Genomic DNA, 14,904 nt, shown 5'->3' with positions numbered 1-14,904 from the left:
TCAACCTAAACCTGGCGTTGGATCACTGCATTTGTCGCTACGACCGACTGCGAATAACGAAAGCGGATTGTTGGATGGCCCCCCATTCGAAGGTGTGGCGCAGTGAAAGTCGAATCTGACCTGTCAATATCATTATGAAGTCTATGGCGTGTCTCCAAACAAGCAATGGGTAGACTAAAGAGGACACTAGTGGGTGAATGGGGGGCAGGCTACAGCACGTCACATGAGCGACACAACCAGATGCTGCTCGACACGTAAAATGTTACACATTGTGAACTTATGACAGAAATTGCTAAGGCACATTTTTGTCTTTTAAGACAAAAACTGGCATTCGTGGCATCTCCCAAGACGCGTTTTTAGCCCGTTATCATCTCGTCATCGTTATGGAAAAAAAAAGTTCATCAACGAAATATTTTCATTATCGTCTTCACAGACGAAAACAACACTGTTCGTGATTGTTCAGACAGCAAAAGAGACATCCAGTTTCAATCTGGATGGGCTAAAAAACAGATTTTGGCTGCCAGTCTGAACAAGGCCTTAATGCAGAAGTTGCCATTCATCCGCCCTCTACCACTCAAAATGGATTGGACGTCAATCACCGTCAGTGGCGGCCAACGAGTTGAAGAAAATGCAGATTTCCGCAATCAATAGGTCTTGTCCCTTGTGATTGATCTGTTTTCTGGCGAACGCCCCCTTGAACAATTTGTCCGGACGCCGGCCGGTTGCAAATTGCTCATTGTGGCAGATTTCTGATTTGTTTACAACACATTTATCAGCGTCGGCTCTTTTTTTTCACCTTCCACCTTCTGCCTCAGAGGCTTTAGTGTGCTTTCCTGACACGCAGGAAGCAGCCAATTGTAACCGGAGCCGAGCAGCGCTTGAGCTTTTTGATAAATAGCTTCGCGGTTGCTAATTGCGAGAAAGGGGCAAGTCAAATACGACTTCTGGTTTTTGAACTCTGAAACAAAAAGGAGTTGTCAGGAAATAAGCGACCAAAGAAACTGTTTTTCCCGTAGAGATTGTTACGGCGGCGCGGCGGTGGCTGACTGGCAGCCCGGGGGTCAGATTCCGTCCGCCGTGTCATTTTGTGCGGCCCGTGAAAGTAAATCACGTGCTTCAACTCGGAGAAAATTTACATGTTTTTTTCCCGTTTTAACGAAAAATAAAATATAAAGAAAATATTTACTGTCTATCACTTTGCTTTTGTTTTTTAATGAATTACCGAAATGAAAAAAGTGTTCATTGACCTTTCTTGTATTTTTTTGTATGTAAATGAATAAAAGATCAAATTAAATAAAAGTAAGATTAAATAAATTTAACCCTTCATTTAACAAATATACATTAAAAAAGTAAATAACAATAAAGAACTTTTTTAAATTATGACATATATAATATGATATATATTTAATTAGAAATAAAAGTATAGAAAATTAATTGAAAATAAAAATAAATGAAAAATTCATTCTTTTATTTTTTATCTTTTCCAAAAAAAATTGTTTAAAATGTTTCTTTTTAGTTGAGTAACCTTATTTTCTTCTACTTCCATTTTTTAATCACTTCATATTTTTTTGTTTATTATATTTTTCAATTTAATTATATATATCAATTTAATTAAATATATATCATGAAATGATTTATAAAATTAATTATTTGTTTTATTATGATATGTTTTTAATTTAGTCTTATGAAAAAAAAATCATTTTAATTTGATTTGGAATTTATAAATCGTATTAAACTTTTAAGACTTATATAATATATAAAAATAAATTTTAAAAATATAACAAAAAGTTGGAAAATTCTAAATAAAAACAAATATGAAAAGATTAAAAATAAAAGGAGGTAGAAGAAAATATCGTAGCTTAACTAAAGAGAAACATTATAAACAAATTTTTTTGAAAAAAAAAAAGGAGGATTTTTTTCATTTATTTTCATTTTGAATTCATTTCCTATACTTTGATTTCAAATTATTTATCTGTTTATAATTTATTTTTTAATTTAGTCTATTGAAACATTTGTATTATTCCTTTTTTATTTGTTATTTAAATAGTCTTAAAAATTTAAAACTAGATATAAAACTAAAAAGCATGACAAAAAAATATGAAGAGATTAAAAATAAACGGAGGTATAAGAAAATATCGTAACTTAACTAGAAAGAAACATATTAAACATTCTTTAAAGAAAAAAAAAATGAAAAATTGCCTTTTATTTTAAATTAATGTTCTATACTGTTATTGCAAATCATTTATCTCTATGATTTATTTTTAATTAAGTCTTATGACAACTTATTATTCCTTTTTTTTAATTCGATCTTTTAAATTCATCTTAAAATGTTAAAACTTGATATATATGACATTAATTTTAACAAATAATTTATTTAATTTATTTATGTATTTTTAAACGCACACCTAAAAGGCCATCCGACAAAAGCGCCTCTTGTGTGGAATCGACTTTTCCTTCTGGCGCTCTTTGTAGATGACGTAAATATTGTATTGTTTGGCATCCTCCGTCTTTGTGGACCTCCGCCAAGGAAGAGAATTTTAAACGCCGGCTCCGCGAAAGCGTTTGGGTTCAAGGCTGAAAAAAACCACAAGACTCGCCAGGCCTCGGTGAAGATTTATCGCCCGGCGGCGTCCAAAATAGTCCGGCGTAAAGTCCGGAGCCAAAACGCTCGGGGTTATATTGGGCGAATCTTTAAATATTCTCTCACGGAGACAGAGTCACTCGTAAACACATTTTGCAGCGTTTTCCAATAATTGTATTTCAGTACCGTTAAAGGTGATAGGCGGCCAATCCATTTGGACGTTTATCACCGTCAACGGCAGGCAATCAAGCAGCCAAAACACTGGCACGATGACATCATCATGATTAGGGCACCCGGAAAACGGCTGGCGGGAGCGAAGCGGATGTCAGTCGCTATCGCTTCAGTCGGCGTTGACACAACTGTGCCATAAACCTTCGCTGAACTTTGCTAGTATGAACTCCCCCGGTGGGAAATCACACTCGCTGTCAAGTCGCCTCAACAAACACACACACACACACCTTCATTCAATGATCCCGTTTCTTATGTTTGGAGTATACTATATTTTTGCAAATAGCAAGTATAAAAAAGGTGCTCGGGGCATCTAAGCTAATTGCCCCCAGTTATCGAGAGATATATTTTATGTTCCTTTTCCCCCCAAACAACAAAAAACATGACTAGCTCATATTTTGACTTAGTGGAGGTATTTTGGTTCTATACAAAGTAATTATTAACAATCAGTGCACTTAGGACAATTACACAATTGCCCTGAGCTGTCCCAAGAGATTGGTGAGCAATGTTTTCTTTGTCCCGAATCCCAAAATTCACTCGCAGAAACAACTAGGTAGTCATCATCATTTATATTCTAACTTTTCGGATGCATTTTTGGATTATATAAAATTACGACGGCTAACTGATGTCCTTGTGGAAGCAGCGCAAGTGCTTGAAGCTATCCCAAGAAGTTGTTTTCTCTATTCTTTTATGCCAGATCGCAAACTTAAGCCACATAAAAAAAACATGTAGCCGTCGTCACAGTTGTAGTTCATCTTTTTGGGTGGAGTTTGCTATTCTAAATGAAAATGAAGGCTAACCGTACCACTTGGGGCAGCTGCACAAGTGCCCCATGCTATCCCGAGAAATTGATGAGAATTGTTTTCTTTGTCATTTTAAGCCAGGGGTCGGCAACCGAAAATGTTGAAAGAGCTATGTTAGACCCCCCCCCCCAAAAAACACAAAAAACAAATATGTCTGGAGCCGCAAAAAAATTACAAGCCTAATGATAAGCCTTATAATGAAGGCAACACATGCTGTATGTACAGTGGGGCAAAAAAGTATTTAGTCAACCACTAATTGTGCAAGTTCTCCCACTTGAAAATATTAGAGAGGCCTGTAATTGTCAACATGGGTAAACATCAACCATGAGAGACAGAATGTGGAAAAAAAAAAAGAAAATCACATTGTTTGATTTTTAAAGAATTTATTTGCAAATCAAGGTGGAAAATAAGTATTTGGTCAATATCAAAACTTCATCTCAATACTTTGTTATGTACCCTTTGTTGGCAATAACGGAGGCCAAACGTTTTCTGTAACTCTTCACAAGCTTTTCACACACTGTTACTAGTATTTTGGCCCATTCCTCCATGCAGATCTCCTCAAGAGATCTAGAGAGTGGCTAGGCCACTCCAGGACCTTGAAATGCTTCTTACGAAGCCACTCCTTTGTTGCCCTGGCTGTGTGTTTGGGATCGTTGTCATGCTGAACAGTGTTGTTAATCTTACTTTAAAAAAGTAATTAATTACAGTTACAAATTACTTCTCCCAAAAAGTAATTGCGTTAGTAACTCAGTTAACTGAATGTAAAAGTAATTAGTTACTTGGCAAAGTAACTGGTGATGATTTTCTTTTTTTTTTTTTTTCTCAAAAAAAAAAAAAAAAAAAAAAAAAAAAAAAAAAAAAAAAAAGGTCACACAATGCGAAGTTTAAAGGGTTCTAGCCCAATTCTTTACCCTAAACTTAACTAGACACTGGGTTATTGCGGAACTTGTGATAACTAGATAGTAACCTTTGCTATGTGTGAAAGTCATTTAATGTTCTGAATCAATCGTTAAAGTTGGTAAAATTGCTCCCGTTATTGCATTAGTTCCCTTCTGTCTACTTTCGATGTGTAAGTTTTAAAACAGTTTCATCACTCAAAGATACATTTAAGTCAAGATTTTGCCGATTTAGGAGCATTTTAGATAAAAGGTTACCTAGGTTCCCTAGGAAGGTTCTCTACAACAGAGCTTTCCGAAGAGGTGTACTGCTTTAAGATGGCGCCTGTTTACTAACTAGTTCTATAGATAAGTTGCAATTGCCATCGCGTCTGTCATTTGCATCTAGTTCTATAATATATGATTTCTACCGTAGCATTATGTGGGCGTAGCTTGTAGGCTATCGGCTACATAATTGGAGCTACCTAGCATCGCGTTTGCAACGGCGTCTTCCCCACTCCTGCTCCGCTCTCTCGTCTCCGTGAGTCCGTCTCTCTCAGACTTTTCTCGCTTCCACCAGCATAGTAACACATAGTAACGCACGGCTTTCCCACCTCAGTAACGGTAACGGCCCTGCCAAGATGAGAAAAGTAATTACAGTGGTACCTCTACATACGAATTTAATTCGTTCCAGGACCTTGTTTGTAAGTCGAAATGGTCGTATGTCGAGCAGGATTTTCCCATAGGAATACATTATAATTCCATTAATTCGTTCCAAAGCCTAAAAACATACACTAAATTCTTAATAAATACTGCTGGCACTGTTACAAATGGCAATTGAACATAGAAAAACAAATAAGTTATAAATAAATAAGTCAGAATAATATAATAATAAGAAGAATAATTAATAATTATTCCTGTAAATAATGTAACGAATTGGATTCTAATATGGCGGACACTTTTTACTGTCCCTGAACGCACCGCGAAGCTGACGTCACGGTGAGATAGGTCGGTGCGGTAGAGATAATACTTTCGTTTTCTAGAGAGCAGTCAACTGCTTAAGACAATGGGCGTTTTGTGTTGGATAAGTTCTTAAATAAATGATAAAAACGTGACGAAGCTGGCGATTTCCTTGGCAATGTTACCACAATAATAATTGTCACCTTAACTTATAAATAGTGGCGAACGGTGGTCGGAAGAGGACCATGGAGCTGTATTGTTGAGCCAGTTCAGGGACGCGCACACCAAGCTCATATTTTTCTATAACTTGCATCTTCATTTCAAAGGTAAGCATCACTTTTTTCCTTGTTTCTCCAACTGTATCAACTTTTTTTGAAAACTGTGTTGATTTCTCACACAAGAAAATCCACCGTGCGTTCGTTTGCAGTGCTGTCATGTCGTCGTATTTCGAGCAACTCGTCGGATGTAGAAACAAATGGCGGCTCAAATTTTACGTCGGATGTCGAAAAGATCGTGTGTCGAAGTGATCGTATGTAGAGGTACCACTGTAATTAGATTACTCACTACTGAAAAAAATAACGCCGTTAGTAACGCCGTTATATTCTAACGCCGTTATTAACAACACTGATGCTGAAAGACCCAGTCACGGCTCATCTTCAATGCCCTTGCTGATGGAAGGAGATTTTCACTCAAAATCTCTCGATAAATGGCCCCATTCATTCTTTCCTTTACACGGATCAGTCGTCCTGGTCCCTTTGCAGAACAACAGCCCCAAAGCATGATGTTTCCACCCCCATGCTTCACAGTGGGTGTGGTGTTCTTCGGATGCAATTCAATATTCTTTCTCCTCCAAACACGAGAACCTGTGTTTCTACCAAAAATTTCTATTTTGGTTTCATCCGACCTTAACACATTCTCCCAGTCCTCTTCTGGATCATCCAAATGCTCTCTAGCGAACCGCAGACGGGCCTGGACGTGTACTGGCTTCAGCAGGGGGACACATCTGGCAGTGCAGGATTTGAGTCCCTGGCGGTGAATTGATTGATTAGCCTTTGTTACTGTGGTCCCAGCTCTCTGTAGGTCATTCACTAGGTTCCCCCGTGTGGTTCTGGGATTTTTGCTCACCGTTCTTGGTATCATTTTGACGTCACAAGAAGAGATCTTGCATGGAGCCCTAGATCAAGGGAGATTATCAGTGGTCTTGTATGTCTTCAATTTTCTAATAATTGCTCCCACAGTTGATTTCTTTACACCAAGTGTTTTACCTATTGCAGATTCAGTCTTCCCAGCCTGGTGCAGGGCTACAATTTTGTCTCTGGTGTCCTTCGACAGCTCTTTGGTCTTGGCCATAGTGGAGTTTGGAGTGTGACTGACTGAGGTTGTGGACAGATGTCTTTTATACCGATAATGAATTAAAACAGGTGCCATTAATATAGATAACGAGTGGAGCCTCGTTAGACCTCATTAGAAGTTAGACCTTTTTGACAGCCAGAAATCTTGCTTGTTTGTAGGTGACCAAATACTTATTTTATACTCTAATTTGGAAATAAATTCTTTAAAAACAAACAATGTGATTTTCCTTTTTTTCCCCCTACATTCTGTCTCTCATGGTTGAGGTTTACCCATCTTGACAATTACAGGCCTCTCTAATCTTTTCAAGTAGGAGAACTTGCACAATTGGTGGTTGACTAAATACTTATTTGCCCCACTGTATCTATATTATATTATATTATATTATATTATATTATATTATATTATATTATATTGTATTATATCAAATTAGATTAGATTAGATTCCTTCGGGCAAATCATATCACATTTTGTAATTGTCAATGACTGTCAATGATACCGATGATGATGACAATAAAATTCCATTCCATTAGATGAGAAAATTACTAAACTGGTTACAAATACATCATGAGCCTTCATGATTAAATGTTCATTTTACCTGCAGTGCATCCTATAGAGAATGACGCACCGGGTGACTACTCTGTTGTACGATGCCACCTCAAGTTTTAAGTTCATTACAATATTAATTAATTAAAAGAATGTTTGTGTCATGTTTTTCCTCCTATAGAAACCACATTAAAATAAAAAATTACCTCCTCCATCTTTTTCCATTTTCAAACATTTTTGAAAAAGCTCCAGGGAGCCACTCGGGCAGCGCCATAGAACCACATGCGGCTCTAGAGCCGCAGGTTTCTGACCCCTGTTTTAAGCAAATCACAAACATAAACCGTTGAACTTTTTGGATTTATTTTGCATTTTTAAATGAAAACAAACGCTAATCATCTTTTCAAGGGTCCCGATTTACACTGAGAGGTTTATGATATATCGTCTTAGATTCTTTTTGCTAAGACACAATCGTAACCCAAAAAAATTAAAAAACTGCAGTCATCAAAGTTTTATTTTAAACTTGTGGATGAATTTTGTTCTTTTGCTCGAAAACTATGACTAAACGATGCCCTTTCAAGATGCCCTGAGACGATCAAACGGATTGGATCTATGGCCATTGATGGCAGTCAATGCCAGGCAATGAGTTCATTTAGGGGCATTTTACATCATTTTCTGTTGATTTTTTAGTCACTCCCTTTTCATCATGGGGCATTATGGGTCACTTTCTGTTGATTTTTGGGCATTTACGGGTCACTTCTTGTTGATTTTACGTTGGGTGACTCTAGAAAGTTCCTATTTATTTGAGGACAGACTCAAAACTAGTGCTGCAACAATTAATCGATTAACTTCAGTAATTTGATTACCTAAAAAAAGCTTTGGATCAAATTTTGCTGCTTCGAGTATCTGTTTAATTAGAGTGGCATTGTAATGGTTTGTTTTCAAAGTGTTTGCTTTTATTTCTATTGAATTGGGTGGATACACTGCCCTCTAGTGGCAACAGTGAATATGACATAACTCATTTAACATGGCTGACTGTTTGAACTAATGTTTTTTATGCATTAATTTAGTTTAAAGATATATTTAGCCATTTTTGTGGGAATATGTGTTTGAACAATTTGTTAAGAGCACTGTAAAAAAAAAAAAAAAAAAGTTAGCATTTTATAGCATTTTAGCTAGCAGACTTTTGCTGTGCAAGTTAGCCAAATTTTCTCTTGTTATACTTAGACTTTCATTTATTTAATTTATTTATTTCTAGCCGGTTAAGGCTAAGCATTTTGTTTTTAAATGAAAGTGCAATTCTTCATAGTTTGAAGAACCACTCGAGAATTTTATTTTGTATTCTTTTGAAAGTAGCAAGCCTTTGTTTCACATGTCCTAAAATTTATTCTGAATTGAATTAAATGTTCCTAATTCGATTACTTGATTATTCGAACTAACTAGTTGATAGATTAATTGACGATTAAAATATTCAATAGCTGCAGCCTAAAAACCATCCGTAAGTAACCTGTAAATGCCCTATAAATGAACAGGAAGTGACCTGTAAATGCCCACAAAGGACTGGCTGTGAATGCTCTGGTTTCAGCGCCATTGATGGCGCTAGACGTCCAATCCAGTCAGAATGAATTGGACATCAAGCAATGGCAGCCAGTAAGCCAACATCGTAAGCTAACATAGACACTATTTTAATGGAAGATTTTGGTAGTCACCTGTTGGTTAAACGGTAACACCTAAAACGATATATCGATAACCTTTTGGGCTACAAAGTATGACGATATATCACCTTTTTAATATATCGTCACACCCCAACTAGAGAGCTGTCCTCATCTTTTTATTCCAACTTTTTTAAATGTATTTTCCTCTTTTAAACAATAGTTACAGCTAAGTAGCTAGCAAGACAAAAACAGTTTTCTTTGTTTCCTTTTCCCAGGATGAAGCGACACAAATGACAACGTGCATCCAAAGAAAGCACCTACCTAGCGTGTGGGACGTCGATACTGGAGGAGACCACCTTGCGCTTCTGCTCCAGCAGTGACACGGATCGACAGGCGTCCATCCGTTTGCCGTTGCTCTCGCGGTGGTCGCCCTCCGCCGCCGCCTCGGGGCAGTCGCTCCTGTGCCCTTCCGGGCCTCCGTTAATGGAGTTCTGAGTGAGAGAAGACGCGGTCACGACGCTGCCCGAGTGCCCACGAGGCTTGTAAACATTCAAAGGCAAATAGTCATAAATTATTCTCCCTCACATTCAAATGTGGAGAGCATGTTGTATAGGCGAGCCCATGCATTTTAAATGATGGACTGTATACGCTCTATCATCTTTTGTGTACACTGGGATCACATTGCCAACATGAAAATAAACAGTTGAGGAGAAAAAGGAGGGGGAAAATTAAGGAGCCGCATTATAAATGATGAGGGGATGACACTAAAACAAATAGCTCTTCACAACATAATGATTCCATTCAAATGCACAGTAAAAATTTGACCTAGAGAAATAGTGAATCATTTCGAAATGAAATGTTTTGTGCTTCACAGTTAAATACAGAGCTGTACATTGCAAAAATAAAAATAAAAAGAAATCATTTCAATATTAAATTGAGTGATTCCTTGACATACCACAAGAGGGGGTTGATGTTTAAAAGTCGATTGCTTAAAAAATACCATTCTTGATATTTAAATACTTTTTTGAAATTTTAATATAATTTAAGTACATTCATTTGGGTCTATGCTTTAAAGCATAGTTCGGAAACATTACAGTTTATTAATGCCTAATCACACATTAGCTAAAGCTAGTTAGCTAGGTGGGAAAATGTTTTCTGACAGCTCAAATGTATGTGCAATGTAAATTGTTTTTTATATTATTTCATATTAATTTTTAATATAAAATTTGGTAATATAAATAAAAATATTAAATTATATAGAAAAATAATTTATTAAATAATTGAATATTAACATTTGAAAATTGTAAAAGATATTACTGCTGCAACGATTAATCAATTAACTCGAGTCATTTGATTAGAAAAAGATTCAAATTAAATTTTGCTGCTTCGAGTATTCATTTAATTAAAGTGGCGTTGTAATGTTTTGTTTATAAAGTTTTTGCATGTAGTTTTATTAATATGGGTGGATACACTGCCCTCTAGTGGCAACAGTGAATAAGACGTAACTCATTTCACATGGCTGAATCTAGCTGCTCCCTGTTAAGACCAACATAAGCTAAGTTTTTGTTAGAGCTAATGTTTCTTTAACGCATTCATAATTTAGTTTATAAGTATATTTAACTGTTTTTGTGGGAATATGTCTAAAAAAAAAAAGTTTGCATTTTGTACCATTTGAGCTAGCGGGCTTTTACTATGTAAGTTAGCCAATTGTTCTTTTGTTGTACTTAGATCCTAATTTATAAAATGTTTTTAATACCCTTTGAGGCTCAGCTCAGGTATTTAATTTTTTTTATGTTCCTTATCCGATTACTCTCTTATTCGAACTAACTAGTTCATCGATTAATCGACGACTAAAATAATCGACAGCTGCAGTCCTAACAGAAATATATAAATTAGGGCTGTCAAAATTATCGCATTAACGGGCGGTAATTAATTTTTTGAATCAATCACGTTAAAATATTTGACGCAATTAACGTACATGCCCCGCTCAAACAGGTTAAAATGACAGCAGTGTAATGTCCGCTTGTTACTTGTTTTTTGGTGTTTGGCGCCCTCTGCTGGCGCTTGGGCCCAAATGATTTTATGGGTTTGAGCACAATGAGTGAGCATGGTGTAAATATTGACATCAACAATGGCGAGCTACTAGTTTATTTTTTGATAGAAAATTTTACAAATTTTAGTAAAACGAAAACATTAAGAGGGGTTTTAATATAAAATTTCTATAACTTGTACTAACATTTATCTTTTAAGAACTACAAGTCTTCCTATCCATGGATAGCTATAAGAGAATGTTAATAATGTTAATGCCATCTTGTTGATTTATTGTTATAATAAACAAATATAGTACTTATGTACCATATGTTGAATGTATATATACGTCTTGTGTCTTATCTTTCCATTCCAACAATAATTTACAGAAAAATATGGCATATTTCATGGATGGTTTGAATTGCGATTAATTACGATTAATTAATTTTAAGCTGTAATTAACTCGATTAAAAATTTTAATCGTTTGACAGCCCTAATATAAATAAATACAAAACTATTATTATAAAATTGATTACAACTTCAAAATGAAAAGAACAATCATATTTTTAAAAAATCAACTCCTTAATATAATCCATTAAACGTATATCAGAACTATTTTTTAAGGGTTTTTTTTATATTCATGAACAATTTTAATCAATTTTGGAATTAAAAGACTTGTACAGACTTGTATTAATGAAAAAATATTAAAAATGTAAAAAACAAATTCAAATACATGCCATAAATATTTTTTTTAATCAAAAGAGCAGCTTGTTTTCAGCATTCCAAGCTTTTGACCCTCTCAAGAGTTTAACATCAACTCGTCATGCTACACATGACTAAAACTACAACAACAATGCAACATGGAGACGGATGACGAGATGGATGCCGCTTGCCCTTCTTTGTTTAGTGTGGCTTGTTACATTCCGCACACAGGAAATTAGATTTCATGCCAATTGTGCCCAGGAAGCGGCACTTTTTCATTCAAGAAAAACTTCCACGCCAGCAGCAAAACCGCTAAAGTGCCAGTCAATAATTATGTTTTGATCTTTTCATTTTTCTAACTGAAAAAGAATGTTTGAGCACCAATAACGGCAATAGGCATCCTTTTGGACTCCCATTCAATGCCAACCACCCTGGTTCAAATGGATGTGTGTCATGTGACGTCTGTTGCCGTCAATGGCAGCGAATGAGCTCACCATCATCTACGAAAAGAATAAAACACAGATCGCTGTCAAAGTGCCTCAAGGCGGCCATGTTGGTAGGGGCGACCTACCATTCAAGGCAATTGATGGACTGACCAATCCTGAACAAAGACAATCGTTGGCAACCAATCATGACATTGACGCCTCTTTTGTCACGGCGCCGAATCACAAACACACTTGTCAACAAGTGGCAACACACACACACACCCGGGTTTGTTTGTGAGTGCGGGCACAGCGCCAAGCGCTCCTAATTCCTCGGAGGATGCCACCCGCTGCCGACCCGGGGCTGCCCGGCCCGCTTTGTTGGCCCGTGCAGCTGCGTCAATGGCGTCCCCTCACAAACAACAAAAATAGCAACACACACACACAAGAATACACACACACATGCGCCTCTTCCTCATTTTACAGCTTGTTTTCCAGCTCGGAGGGACACTTGTGACCATTGTGCACTGCTAAGAAACACACACACGGCCATTTTGTTCCTCGAGGTTAGAAACGTAAACAAGATGACGCCGACGTTGAACAATTTGAGGTTTCAAGACAAAATAAAAAAGCCTCAGAATTATGACAAACTCGTTTGTGACACTTCAGGTTAGCGAAGCATCCAAAGGAATGTGATGACAACCATAGAACAGCCTGTTAAACTCCGCCTAGCAACAAGTGACAATAGTTAAGAAGCTAACAATAGAAGTTTTAGGCTTTTCTGGTGTTTAAAATGAACGTTTGTACATTTCTAATGCAATAACAGCCGCGTTTACTCTTACCGTAAGTAATTTTACTTTATTTTAGTTGGATTTCCCAATGTGTACCTTCTTTTAAAACTTGGAAAAACTTTAAAATACCACCGTGTAAACAAAGTATGCTTAAAATTAGTGCTGCAATGCTTAATTGATTAACTCGAGTATTCAGTTAGAATGAAACATTCAAATTAAATCTTGCTGCTTCGAGTATTCGTTTAATTAAAGTGGCGTTGCAATGGTTTGTTCGGAAAGTGTTTGCATTTAGTTTTCTTGATTTGGGTCGATGCACTGCCCTCTAGTCTGCCACATTTCACATGGCTGAATCCAGCTGCTCCCTGGTAAGACCAACATCAGCTAAGTTTTTGTTTGAGCTAACGTTTGTTTATGCATTTATAATTTAGTTTACAGGTATATTTAGCCATTTTTTGGGGTGGGAATATGCATCTGAACCATTTGTTAAGAGCATTGTAAAAAAGATGTTAGTGTTTTATAGCATTAAGCTAGCCAACTTTTGCTATGTAAGTTAGCCAACTGTTTTTTTGTTGTACTTAGATCCTCATTTATTTATTTTTATATAGCGTTTGAGGCTCAGCTCAGGTATTTTAATTCTTTATGTTCCTTATAGGATAACTCGATTATTTGAACTAACTAATTATTCAATTAATCGACTACTAAAATAAATGATAGCTGCAGCCCTACTTTAAATGAGAATGTACTATGTGCAGTAATTTTATACATCCACAATTAACAACCAACATGTGTCAATGCTTAAAAGTTCAATGGGATGCCTGCAACAAAGATAATTGTTCTAGTTATATTTACTACTTTTTTACACTTGTATGACATTTAAATATATTAAAATGCAATGTTTTAAGGTGTCAGAATTGAAATAACATTATTTTTCAGGACACAAATGCAGCAAAATACCAAAGTCCAAATCACAATCTTATGTCACGATTTGAATGTTGACCTTTCTGGGGAAAACAATGTGCTATGAAGGATGTGGAGTCAACCGCGTCTAAATTCAAACTGTGGAATTAGACCAAAACAAGCTCAAACACACTTGGTCCAAAGACCCAAAAAAAATCAAAGTTCCAAGAATATACCTACCAAATTTCATTCTGATCTATCTAAGAATACCAGAGGAGTAGCATTTTTTGGTCCTTATCAAGAACTAGAACAAAGCGAGTGAGATCTGGAGCCCTCCCTCAAGACGGTCTTTAAAAATCTTGTAACGATGAATCTAACTGCACATAAAAGGGTCCAGAGTTTGTAACACACTTTGGAAATGTAACATAAAATGTATCAAAACATGAGCAAGGCACAATGGAATTTGCGTTCAACAATGCCACGTGACAATAACAGCGAAACATAAGCAAACTTAGGCTGAAAAGAAAATGTGTCATTTTACAGAAAGTGGAATGATTCACAAAATCGGACAATTAGTTGAAACAGTCATTGAAAATGGTGTAAGATATGAGCAAGACGTGCTTAAAATAGCATTGTCCAGTGATGGGCGGTTTACATCACGCCATGTGACAAAGGAAACACAAGCAAACTTTGGTTGCATGGGGAAAAATATGTCGCATTTTATGTTAAATCAAACAATTGGTGGTCATGGTCATGCAAACTCGTCCAAATGGACCCGGGACATACTTGAAATATCAATGTCGAGTTTTGTTTATTGTTTACATCGTACCATGTGACGAAAACCAACAAGTACGTACAGTCAGAGAGAGGATGCGTCGCCATTTGATGCTTAAACGGGATGCTTGAGATGTAATAGTTGCTTGCAAATACCACGACAACGTGCGAAAGTGAAGCCAGCAGGGGTCCAAATGGCTGCTGTTTGTTTGCCTCTGCTCACCCGCCCACTAGTGCACATAAACACGGCGCAGGCCCCGCAGTCGAGCCCTTTGTCCCACATTTCAGAACGTCT

At 36.5% G+C, this 14,904-nt stretch overlaps 1 protein-coding gene across 1 annotated transcript in view; it reads right to left on the bottom strand.

Moving 5' to 3' along the window:
* The window catches only part of znf704 (zinc finger protein 704), a 58,911-nt gene that overhangs the window by 42,979 nt on the left and 1,028 nt on the right, over positions 1-14,904 (bottom strand). Inside the window, exon 2 of the mRNA XM_057828145.1 lies at positions 9,317-9,486. Coding sequence (XP_057684128.1) covers positions 9,317-9,486 — 170 coding nt within the window. The remainder of the gene's footprint in view (positions 1-9,316; positions 9,487-14,904) is intronic.

Source organism: Corythoichthys intestinalis, chromosome 22 (genome assembly GCF_030265065.1).
Source record: "Corythoichthys intestinalis isolate RoL2023-P3 chromosome 22, ASM3026506v1, whole genome shotgun sequence".
Taxonomy (NCBI): Eukaryota; Metazoa; Chordata; class Actinopteri; order Syngnathiformes; family Syngnathidae; genus Corythoichthys; species Corythoichthys intestinalis.
This window is presented reverse-complemented; position numbering and strand designations above follow the sequence as displayed.